General features: G+C 38.5%; 1 protein-coding gene across 5 annotated transcripts in view; it reads left to right on the forward strand.

Moving 5' to 3' along the window:
- The window catches only part of FSD1L (fibronectin type III and SPRY domain containing 1 like), a 58,697-nt gene that overhangs the window by 29,632 nt on the left and 16,540 nt on the right, over positions 1-12,525 (forward strand). For 3 of the 5 annotated variants that reach the window (XM_045840717.1, XM_045840718.1, XM_045840721.1), the window contains 2 exons: positions 11,401-11,530; positions 12,152-12,184. In XM_045840717.1, coding sequence (XP_045696673.1) covers positions 11,401-11,530; positions 12,152-12,184 — 163 coding nt within the window. The remainder of the gene's footprint in view (positions 1-11,400; positions 11,531-12,151; positions 12,185-12,525) is intronic. The other 2 variants (XM_045840719.1, XM_045840720.1) reach the window with 1 other exon arrangement.

Here is a 12,525-nt window from a genome sequence, read left to right on the forward strand (position 1 = left end):
TGCAGCATAAACAGAACACCTTCTGAAGGTGTTTGAGGCTTCGTGACAGGAAGCAGCATCTTATGTATGGCTGCATTCCCTCCTCCACCCACCTGGAATTCCCAACAGTAGGAATTTTAAGATGGATAAATTAGGGCTCCCGTAGTGGTTTTCTTTAGTTTTTTTTCTTTATCATGGTATTCAGATAGGTAAAAAAGACTGAGGTGTTAGTGTTACATTCTCATGTGGGTGCTTCATTTACAAATTTCAGTTTAGTATAAATACATAACATCACTGAGATGTGTCCAAAATTTTGCCAGGGAACTGATTATGGCTTTTATGGAACTGAAGTATCTTTTTAGTTTAGTTCAGGTCCTCTCTGTTTTCTTAAATCATATTGTAGAAATTAACACTTACATAGTTTATTCATGTGCACAAAGCAACTCTCACAGTTCTTCATTAAAACCATTCTGGAAGGTCAGTAAGAATAGATACTATTGATATCCATTTTGCAGAAGGAACCAAAGTTCAAATACGTTCAACAACTTGGCCTATGATCCCTTTAGCACTAGCTTGGAAAGGTGTGAATAAGACTCTGTTTCCAGACCTGGCTGGTGTGGCGCAGTTGGTTGGAGCGTGGTCCCGTAAACCGAAAGGTCCTGGGTTGATTCCAGCTCAGTGCACATGTGCAGGTTGCGGGTCTAGTACTGGTCGAGGTTGCACGAGAGGCCAATCGGTGTTTCTCTCTCAGGTCAATGTTTCACTTTTGCATCAATGTTTCTCTCTCTTCCCCCCCTCCCTTTTCCTCTCTAAAAATCACTAAGTATGTCCTCAGTTGAGGATAAAAAAAAGAATCTGTTCCCAAGTTCTGTGCCCGGTCCTTTTGAAGGCATGAACCTAGGTGCTTAAAGTCTATGAGAGCATTTGGATTTAGTTAAAACTCCATAGAGTTTTATTTTAAGTCCCATATTTTAACACAGAAGGGTTTTCAGGTATTTACCAATTTGAAGGTCTCACTAGATTGACTGGGTTTACCTCTGGAATCAGATTCTACACATTGTGACTGTAGGTACTCGGGACTTCGGTTGTTCCACTAATCCCCAGTTCATGCAGCATTTGAGCAGGTTTGCATGGCAGAAGTTTGATATGATTTGGAGGATGATATAAAAATATCATATCAGAATAAAACAAGGTAGGCTCCTAACTTTTGACAAGACAAACTCAAAAGATATTGTTTGTAGCACAAAGGTAAATAAAAAACCCAAGTTGAAGTAATTTGTTTGGATTAGCATATGTTTTTTATTTGAGAGCTATAGATAACTCGGCCAAGAAATGCAGTTACTTTGAATTAGTTGTTGTCAAACTACATCATTATTGTGGTTTCTACAGAGATTTTTTACCACTTCAAAGTAGTCATAGGCAGATAACCTTTTCTACATAACTTGAACTATGTCAGGTAAAATTTCATTCTTCTCCCTCGGGCATATTGTATCTTTTTATTTCTTGTATTCCTTCTTATTTACCTTTTACATTCATTGAACAAACTTGAACCTAAATGTGGTGAATTATAAATTTCAATGCAAATTCAGTAGAATCAGGAAAATGAATAGCTGGTTTATAGTTTCCTTGGAGCTGGGCTGGCAGCTCTCATTAGCTGTGTCTGAATCAGACTAGTCAAATCTAGTTTTTTCAAACACTTCTCACTGTGGGGTAGAGCCTTGCAGTGTAGGTAGACTGAAACTGAACCCTGAGGCCCACTGAACAGTGACTTTAAACTTCAGGGAGATCCAGAATAAAAACTGTCTCTTAAGTAGCTATGGGTCACAGATTTTTCTGAAGTTATTCCATAGCACTGAAGTGGCTATTAATGGGAGAAAGAGACCGGGGAAAGTCCAGATTTTTAAAAAATGACATGTGAACAGTTATTTACTAATGTTCTGGCTTGCTGCAGCTGTTGTTTACCAATAAATAGAATTAAGTATATGAAAAATGAACTGGAGGGAAAGGGAGAGAGATGGAAATTAAATACTTGAGGCCTATCTACTTAAATTTCATGGCATGCTACTTAATGGTGCTTGATGTGGAAAATAGTGAACACGGTTAATTTCTGTCTCCCCAGTTTATATAGCACTGTTTCTTCTGTCATTGGAATTGTCAAAACTGATATTTAAGTTCTTATGACCAGAATTTTAAAAGTATACTAAAACTTCCCTTACTTTCTTGTAAAGGTAAATGATATGATATTAATCACAGTTTACTCTGTGCCCTCAAATCATAATGGCTATAATGTTTTAGAAAACCAAGAAAGCAGCCACTGATACACATTAAACCCTTGAAATGTTTCTGTACTCTGAGTACAGTAACATTTGTTTTTTGTTACTTTGTTTTCATAGACTTTTATAGATACAGAAATTAATATCTAGCTATATTACAGGGCTTATATAAGAGACAGGACAACATTTGAGATTTCACTTTTGAGGTCAGTTTTATTTTTTTTTAAACTATACAGTATTATCCCTTAACAACTTGGTTGAGTTTCCATTAAGGGATAGATAGCATTGAAGAGAGAGAGAGGAAGAAAGGGAAAAGATTACATACACCCCTGGGGTTGAAACCCATGCCTGTTTGGCTGGGTGCTGTGGTGTTTGATAAGTCTGGTTTCAAGTGGCTTGGGAGTGGTACCTTTCCTTTCATTCTTTTTTTTTTTCCTTTCCTGCTATTACCCCTTTTTCTTTTTTTCCATTTTTTAAATTTTTATTGTATTTTTTCCATTACCATTTAGTCCCCTTACACCCCAGCCCCTGCAGTCACCACACTGTTGTCCATGTCCATGAGTCCTTTTTCCTTTTTGCTCAATCTTTCCATCCCCTACCCTCTTCCCACCTCCACTGTCATCCTGCTCTCCATCTATGAGTCTCTACTTTGCTTGTTAGTTCAGTTTCTTCATTAGATTCCATTTGTGAGTGAAATCATATGGTTTCTGTCTTTCTCTGACTGGCTTACTTCATGTAGCATGTTCTCCAGGTCCATCCGTACTATCACAAAGGGTAAAACTTGCTTCTTTTTTAATGTATTTTATTGATTATGCTATTTCAGTTGTCCCAGTTCCCCCCGTTTCTACCCCTCCACCCTGCACACTACCTCCCACCCACATCCTTCCCCCCGCCTCCAAGCCCCCGTTAGTTCATGTCCCTGGGTCGTACATGTAGTTCTTTGGCTTCTACATTTCCTGTACTGTTCTTAACCTCCCCCTATTTTCCACCTACCATTTATGCTACTAAGTCCCTGTACCTTTTCCCCCATCCCACCCCTCCCCTTCCCCGCTGATAACCCTCCACATGATCTCCATTTCTCTGATTCTGTTCCTGTTCTAGTTGTTTGCTTAGTTTGTTTTTGGTTTTAGATTTTTTAGGTTCAGTTGTTGATAGTTGTGAGTTTGTTGTCATTTTACTATTTGTATTTTTGATTATCTTTTTTTAGATAAGTCTCCTTAACATTTCATATAATAAGGGCTGGGAAATGATGAAGTCCTTTAACTTGACCTTGTCTGGGAAGCACTTTTTCTGCCCTTCCATTCTAAATGATAACTTTGCTGAATAGAGTAATCGTGGGTGTAGGTCCTTGCCTTTCAAGACTTGGAATACTTCTTTCTAGCCCCTTCTTGCCTGCAAGGTTTCTTTTGAGAAATCAGCTGATGGTCTTATGGGAATTCCTTAGTAGGTAACTGTCTGCTTTTCTCTTGTTGCTTTTAAGATTCTCTCCTTATCTTTAATGTTAGGTAATGTAATTATGATGTGCCTTGGTGTATGCTTCCTTGGGTCCAGCTTCATTGGGACTCTGAGCTTCCTGGACTTCCTGGAAATCTATTTCCTTCATCAGATTGGGGGAGTTCTCCTGTATTATTTGTTCAAATAAGTTTTCACTTTCTTGCTCTTCCTCTTCTTCTGGTACCTCTATGATCCAGATGTTGAAACGTTTAAAGATGTCCTTGAGATTCCTAAGCCTCTCCTCATTTTTTTTAATTCTTGTGTCTTCATTCTGTTCTGGTGGAATGTTTATTTCTTCCTTCTGCTCCAAATCATTGATTTGAGTCCTGGTTTTCTTCCCTTCACTGTTGGTTCCCTGTATTTCACTTTTCATAGCCTTCTCTTTTTCCTCTATTTTGCAACCATATTCAATCAGTTCTATGAGCATCCTGATTACCAGTGTTTTGAACTATGCGTCTGATAGGTTGGCTATCTCTTTATTGCTTAGTTGTATTTTTTTCTGGAGCTTTGATATGTTCTTTTGTTTGGACCTTTTTTTTCCCTCTTGGTGCACCTGTTACTTATTAAGGGACGGAACCTTAGGTATTTGACAGGGCAAAGCAACCTATGTCACTACACTGTGGCGCTGTATGTGGGGGACTTTCTTCTTTTTTATAGCCTAGTAGTATTCCATCATGTAAATGTCCCATAGTTGTTTTATCCATTCATCTACTGATGGACACTTGGGCTGTGTCTGTGTCTTGGCAATTGAAAATAATGCTACAATGAACATAGGGGTTCTTTATTTTTTTAAGATTTTATTTATTTATTTTTAGAGAGGGAAGGGAGGGAGAAAGAGAGAGAGAGAGAAACATCAATGTTCGGTTGCTGGGGGCCATGGCCTGCAACCCAGGCATGTGCCCCAACTGAGAATCGAACCTGCGATGCTTTGGTTCGCAGCCTGTGCTCAATCTACTGAGCTATGCCAGCCAGGGCAGGGGTTCTTATGTTCTTTCGAATTAGTGTTTTGTGTTCCTTCAGAGATATTCCCAGAAGCAGGATTGCTGGGCCAAAAGCCAGATCCATTTTTAATTTTTGAAGTATCTCCATACTGCTTTCAACAGTGGGTGCATCAGTCTACATCCCCACCAACAGTGCAAAAGTGTTCCCCTTTCTCCACATCCTCGCCAGCAGTTGTTGTTTGTTGATTTATTAATGATTACCATTCTGACAGATGTGAGATGGTATTTCATTGTGGCTTTAATTTGCATTTCTTCGATGATTAGTGACTCTGAGCACTAATTTCATATGTCCATTGACCATCTGTATGTCCTCCTTGGAGAATTGTCTGTTCAAGTCCTTTGCTCATTTTTTAATTGGGTCATTTATTTTTTGGTGTTGAGTTTTGTAAGTACTTCATAAATTTTGGATATTAACCCCTTTGTATTAGTGAGTATGTTCTCCCATTCTGTGGGTTGTCTTTTTATTTTGTCGATGTTTTCATTTGCTGTACAAAAATTTTCTAGTTTGAAAATTATAGGTCAGTATCTCTGATGAACATAGACCAGGGATGTCAAATTCATTTTCACGGGGGGCCACATCAGTTTTGCAGTTGCCTTCAAAGGGCTGAATGTAATTCTAGGACTGTATAAATGTAACTACTCCTTAACAGTTAAGTGAGAGCTCGGCACTGCTTCCAGGTAGAAACAAGGTGCTGGGCTGGATAAAACAAGGTGGAGGGCTGGATTCAGTCCATGGGCCTTGTGTTTGCCACCTGTGACATAGATGCTAAAATCCTCAACAAAATATTAACAAACTGAGTACAGCAGTACATCAGAAAGATCATACACCATAATCAGGTGGGATTTATTCTGGGAATACAAGGTTGGTACAACATTCACAAATCAATAAATGTGCTTCACCACATAAGCAAAGTGAAGGTTAAAAACATAATCATATCAATAGATGCAGAAAAAGCACTTGATAAAATGCAGTATCCATTTATGATCAAAACTTTCAGCAAAGTGGGAATAGAGGGAACATACCTAAATATAAGGAAGGCCATGTATGACAAACCACTGCCAGCATCATACTCAGTAGGCAAAAACTACAAGTGTTCCTCTTATGATTAGGAACAAGGCAGGGATGTCCACTTTCACCTCTCTTATTCAACAAAGTACTGGAAGTCTTAGCCACTGCAGTCAGACAAGAAGAAGAAATAAAAGGCATCCAAATTGGAAAGGAAGAAGTAAAAGTCATTTTTTACAGATGGCATGATATCATACAGAGAGCTCCAAGGATTCCACCAAGAAACTACTAGAAATGATAAATGTATTTAGCAATGTAGAAGGATACAAAATTAATATCCAGAAGTCAGTTGCGTTTTTATATGCCAATAATGAACTAACAGAAAGGGAAATTAAGAAAATCCCATTCATAGTTGCTTCAAAAAGAATAAAATACCTAGATATAAACCTTACCAAGGATGTGAAAGACCTGTACCCAGAAAATTATAAGACACTGAAGAAATTGAAGAAGATAAAAATAACAGGAAGCACTTACTGTGTTTATTGATAGGAAGAATGAATGTCATTAAAATATCCATGCTACCCAAAGCAATCTATAGATTCAATGCGCAATTCCTATGGAAATGCCAATAGCATATTTCATAGAACTCGAAACAAGTATTTCAAAAACTTATATGGAACCACAAAAGGCTCCACATAGCAACAGTAGTCCTGAGAAAGCCGAACAAGTATGAAGGAATCATGCTACCCATTATCTAACTGTACTAAAAGGCAATAGTAATCAAAACAGCATGAAAGTGGCATAAAACAGACACATAGATCAGTGGAACAGAATAGAAAGCCCAGAAATAAACTCATACTTGTATGGTCAATTAATATTTGACAGAGGAAGCAAACACATAGAATGGGCTAAAGATATTTTATCCAATGGTGTTGGGAAAATTGGACAGATATGTGCAGAAAAATGACGCTAGACCACTTTCTTACACCACACACAAGAATAAATTCAAAATGAATGACTTAAATGTTAGACCCAAAACCATAAAAATTATAGAAGAAAACATAGGCAGCAAAATCTTGGACATTGCTTATATAAATAGTTTATTGGATATATCTCCCCAGGGAAGGGAAACAAAAGGAAATAAACAAATGGGAAGTAATACCTTTTCTTGCCACCATTGATTTTTACCCTTTTCTCTATCATGAAACATTAGAAAGCAACAGTCCTAGGATTTTTTTCATTTTTTTAATTTATTTTTTAAATTATTATTTTTTCAAACCAGCCTTCGGATTTTAACAAGAGCTGAGAATTGATTGTGCTTTAGAGTTAGTTCCACTTTTTCTTTCTCTCAAAAACTGCAGATGCCCTCACATTCATTAAATTACCTAATAGCTGATATAGAGGTTAACCCTCTTTTCTTTCATTCATTTTTGGTAGTGCATGGTCTCAATTTTTCTTTTCTTTTTTTATTATATTTTATTGATTGTGCTATTACAGTTGTCCTGATTTTTCTTTCTTCCCCGCCTCCACCCAGCACCCCCCTACTCCCTCAAGCAATCTCCCCACCATTGTTCATGTCCTTGGGTCATGCGTGTAAGTTCTTTAACTACTCCACTTCTTGTACTGTGCTTTGTAACATCCCCATGGCTATTCTGTAACTAACTACCTAGTTGTACTTCTTAACCTCCTCACTTCTTCACCCATGCCCCCATACCCCCTCCCATCTGACAACCATTAGAATGCTCTCTGTATCCATGATTCTGTTTTTCTTGTTTGCTTAGCTTATTTTTTAGATTTAGTTGTTGATGTGTTGTATTTTTTGCTATTTTATTGTTCATAGTTTTGAACTTCTTTTTCTTAAATAAGTCCCTTTAACATTTCATGTAATAATGGTTTGGTGATGGTGTATTCCTTTAGTTTTTTCATGTCTGGGAAGCTCTTTATCTACCTTTCCATTGTACAAGATAGCTTTGCTGGTTAGAACAATTTTGTCTGTCCTTCCTTTTTATGACTTTGAATATTTCTTGCTAATCCCTTCTAGCCTGCAAAATTTCTTTTGAGAAATCAGCTGACTCCCCTTATGGGAACTCCCCTGTAGGTAACTTTACTTCCTTTTTCTTGCTGCTTTTAAGATTCTCTCTTTATCTTTAACCTTCAGCATTTTACTTATGTGTTTTGGAGTGGGCTTATTTGCATCTAACTTGTTTGGGACTCTGTGCTTTCTGGACTTGCATATCTATTTCCTTCACCAAATTAGAGAAGTTTTCTTTCTTCTTTTCAAATAGATTTCCAGTTTCTTGCTTTTTCTATTCTCCTTCTGGCACCCCTCTGATTTGAATGTTGGAACTCTTGAAGTTGTCCCAGAGGCTGCTTATACTGTCCTAATTTTTTTTATTCTTTTTTCTTGTTGTTTTGATTGGTTGTTTTTTGCTTCCTTATGTTCCGTATCACTGATTTGATTCTTGGCTTCATCCATGCTACTGTTTTTTCTTTGTAAATTGTTCTTTATTTCAATTGGTGTATCCTTCATTTCTGACTGAATCTTTTTAATGCTGTTGAGGTCCTCACTAAGTTCCTTGAGTGTTTGAACTTTGCATCTGATAGATTGCTTATCTCCATTTTGTTTATCTCTTTTCCTAGAGTTTTGATCTGTTCATTCATTTGGGCCATGTTTCTTTGTCTCCTCATTTTGCAGCCTCCCTGTGTTTGTTATTATGTATTAGGTAGAGCTGCTTTGACTCCTTGTCTTGGTAGTATGGCCTAATGTAGTAGGTGTCCTGTAGGGTCCAATAACAGCCTTTCCTATCACCCCAAGTTGGGTACTCGAGGTGTGCCCTCAAGGTGTGTCCGAGGATGGTATACTTGTTTGTACTGAGTATACCATCCTTTTGTAGTTGAGCCTTGGTTGCTGTTGACAGGTCAATGGGAGGGATTTACCCAGGCCAGTCAGCTGCTAGGATTTGCTATGACCACATAACCACCAACGTCTGCCCTCTGTGGAGGATCAGCTGTGCTGGGTGCTCCACAGGGTGGTGCTCCAGTGTGGTCTGTAGCTGTCCACTGGGTGCACTGACCCCAGGATAACCAGGTGGTGCAGGCCAAGGTCAGCCCCCACCTATGTTTTTCCCAGGGCCACCCTGCCTGAGCTATAGATCAATCTGAGATGGCTGCTACTTGTGCTGGGCTTGGAGATCCCCAGATGAAGCCAAGCTGTGAATCTAGGCTGGCTGCTGCTAGTGCACTGAGGCCAGCTGTTGCTTGTTTGAAAAGATTTAGAAAGTTATGAATTGTGACCCAAGACCAGTCATTTATATAGAAAAGCAGCTTGGATGGGTCCATAAGTTGCATGGGGCCAAGACTCCATGGATCTCCAAGGCAGGTCACCCAGTGTTAGCCAGGTTGATGGAGTCTCAAATATGGCACCAGCTTGCCAGCTCTCTGCGGGGAGGGTTTAGAAAAGGGACAATGGCGTCTGCTTGCCTCAATGCCAGATGCTTTAGTTTCTCCCTGTGTACCACTGGTGCCTTTCAAGCTGCTACCCTGGTGCTGGAGCTCAGAGGGAATGAGTCCCATTAGTTGAGGCCATACGTGGATTTTTTAAAAGGAGCTGCTTGGGGATCCAGAAGTTTCTTCCACTAACTCAATCCTTGCTGGTTTTTGCAGCCAGAAGTTGTGGGGACTAACCTTCCTGGCACTGGAACCCTGGGCTGGGGGTCCTGGTGTGGGACTGGGACTTCTTGCTCCCAAGATATCCCTCCCGAATTTTTATTCACCACACATGGGTGAACCAGCCCATTCCACATCTGCGCCTCTCCTACCAGTTTGGATGGGTGTGGTTTCTTTAATTCAGTAGTTGTAAGACTCCATTCAACTTGATTTCTGACAGCTCTGAGTGATGGTTGCTCTATTTACTAGTTGTAATTTTGATGTGGCTGTGTAAAGAGGAGAGCCATGTTTGCTTACGCTCTTGTCTTAACAGGTAGTTCCAATTTTTCTTAATTCTAACTTTTTTTTTTAATTTTAGAGAGAGAGAAGAAAGGAGAGAGAAAAGGAGAAAGAAACATAGCTTTGTTGTTCCCCTTATTTATTCATTCATTGGTTGGTTTTCTTACGTACCCTGAGCAGGAATTGAACCCACAAGCTTGGCCTGTTGGATGATGCTTTAACCAACTGAGCTAGTCTCCTAACTTTTTAGTGACCTACCTATTAAGGAATTCTAAATCATTTTTACTGAAAAGCCCTGTTATTTCTGTTCATGTGCATATGTTGAAAGCTATTAATTTGCTTGAATAGTATGACAGTTATTAGAAGTGGGTATGGTCAGTAAATTTGTATTTAGAATATTGTATAAAGACTCCAATGCACAATGGGACAGATGCATGGTTGAAAGTTAAGTGCTCTTTACAGAACGGTAGAGGGAGGGTAAAAGGATTCTTGATTTACTAGGTAAGCCTTAGGCTCTCTATATGAGTATTGTCATCTGATGGTGCATACTCACACGGATACTGAAGCCTTTGCTAAATACTTGGGTGAAATGGGGTAGTGTGAAAGAATATTCCTTCAATGAGTAATTACCAGAAGTTTGAACTTTGAGACGGAAATATAACTAATGGGCAAATTAGCTGGTAACTGTGTAGAAGATGATACCTTAAGACAGAGATTGTGGGAATTGCATTTATTTATTATAGGAGGAATTGTGCATTACTCAACATTACGTTTCAATAATTCACCCTCAGTTCCAAAGAGAGGCTATACTGAAAAGTAGCAGTCCTGAGTAAGTCTTGTAAATGTATAGGTATTTCCTCAAAATCCAAATAATTTGAAAAGCATAGTTTTCTTTTGTGGTTTTGATTTGTTTTCATTTAAGTAGCGCCCCCTACCCTGGTCATGTAAGTGGTGTGTAGCTCTCTCAGCTGGGTCAGTTCCCTTGTTTCTTCTGGCATGGCCCATTTCTCTGTGCTGGTCTGAATTTGAAACCACTGGGAGTTTAAATAGGAAATTATTATTAAGTGTGCTGGGCTCTCTAATTTTTTTAAAGATTGTATTTAATTTTAGAGAGAGGGAGAGAAACATTGATGCAAGAGAGAAACATCAAGCAGTTGCTTCGTGTACATGCCCTACAAGGGACTGAACCCTCCTCAACCCAAGTCTGTGCCCTGACTGGGGTTGAACTGGTGACCTTTTGCTTGGCGTGATGAAGCTCAGCCAACTGAGCCACACCAGTCAGGGCCAGGTTCTATAACCTTTTACACCACATCACTTTCTCCTCATCTTACTTCTGCCAGTGCCTCTTCCTATTTAATTACAACAATCAACGGGTAATCAACTGATATTCTAATAACAGGAAATTGGGATTATTGTGTACTGATGGAGATTCCAGCAGAAGGAATAGCAGAAAGAGCAGTGGCCATGCAGAGACATTGATTTGCTTGGAGGATAAGATACATAAACAGCCATGGAAAATAAAGTAGGGATTATTAAATTATGGCTTTATCCTTCAGGTCTTTTTCTAGGATTAGGAATTTGAACTTTATTCTTTATATACAGTGTTGAAAGAAATTGAGTAGGAATATAATGTGATGGTAGTTATGTTCATGAAGTGGAGATGTGCTACATTTTTACAAAATTGAAGTCATGTTTTTTATAGCACTTAACTTCAGTTTGGATAACTCATCATCCCATTTGAACCTGAGAGTTGAGGATGCCTGTGTAGAGTGGGATCCTACCGGAGGAAAAGGTCAAGAAACTAAAATTAAAGGAAAAGAGAACAAGGGCAGGTAAGCTGGTCCCTTACCTCTGTTGTCCAGACAAATGCCTTGTACATTGATTCTTATTTGACAATAACGTAATTAAATTCTTTCTGTGTATCAATATAATTTGTGATATGTTAGTAACACAAAAGAGAAGCATATACTATTGTTAGTCAACTCTTGAATTTGTTGCTAACATTTTCATTACTTTTTCTTGGTTTCTTTTCTGATTCTCTTCTCACACATTTTTATTTCAGTGTTCCATTTTTTTAAAGTTATATCTCCAGCAACTTGAAGTGCTTGGAGAGAAGTTCCTAGTACAGTTCCTGAATTTTAGATCACTAATCTTAGCTGAACGTCTGCCTTGAGTGGCAGCCTGTAGCCTTGCCTCCATCAGCAGTCGTGCAAACCAAGGCTTGGGAACTTTCAGTTGTTGTTACACTTATTTAAATAGTCTCAAAGTATGGAGGCTCTTTCTTTTTTAACAGAGGAAAATTTTTCTCAAATTGAAATAAGGGAATATCACTGTGAATGACAACAGTGAATCAAAAAAGAATTTCCCCATCAGGCTTTTGATCTAAGTCGATTATAAGCTGTTAAACTTAAGTTGTGAAGCACCCTTAACAGTTGCCTGTTTTTATCTGACAGTGCCCATGTTACTTCACTGAGGAAACATACAAGGTGATGATCTATCTCTGTCTAGTTCTAGGACGTAGTACAGCTAGCTTGGCTGAGTAACTAATTGTTTTTCTTTAACCAATAAGCAGAAGCCATTGCAGCAGCCTTCAAAAACTAAAATATTGCTCTATGTAGACTGTATTGGTGGCTTATGTTTTCAGTTTATAGCATTAAAGTGTGCTGTGTATTTGGGTTATATTGTATATGATAACAAAACAATAAGCTCTGCTTAAAGTCTTTCTTGAATTATTTTCTCTCATCTGACTTTTTTTGGCATTTACTTATACCTGGAAGCTTTCTCGTGCTGTATTCAGTATATCTAACTGTATAGCTTCGCTTTTATT

Source organism: Phyllostomus hastatus, unplaced genomic scaffold (assembly GCF_019186645.2).
Source record: "Phyllostomus hastatus isolate PE091 unplaced genomic scaffold, TTU_PhHast_1.1 phas_contig_34, whole genome shotgun sequence".
NCBI lineage: Eukaryota > Metazoa > Chordata > Mammalia > Chiroptera > Phyllostomidae > Phyllostomus > Phyllostomus hastatus.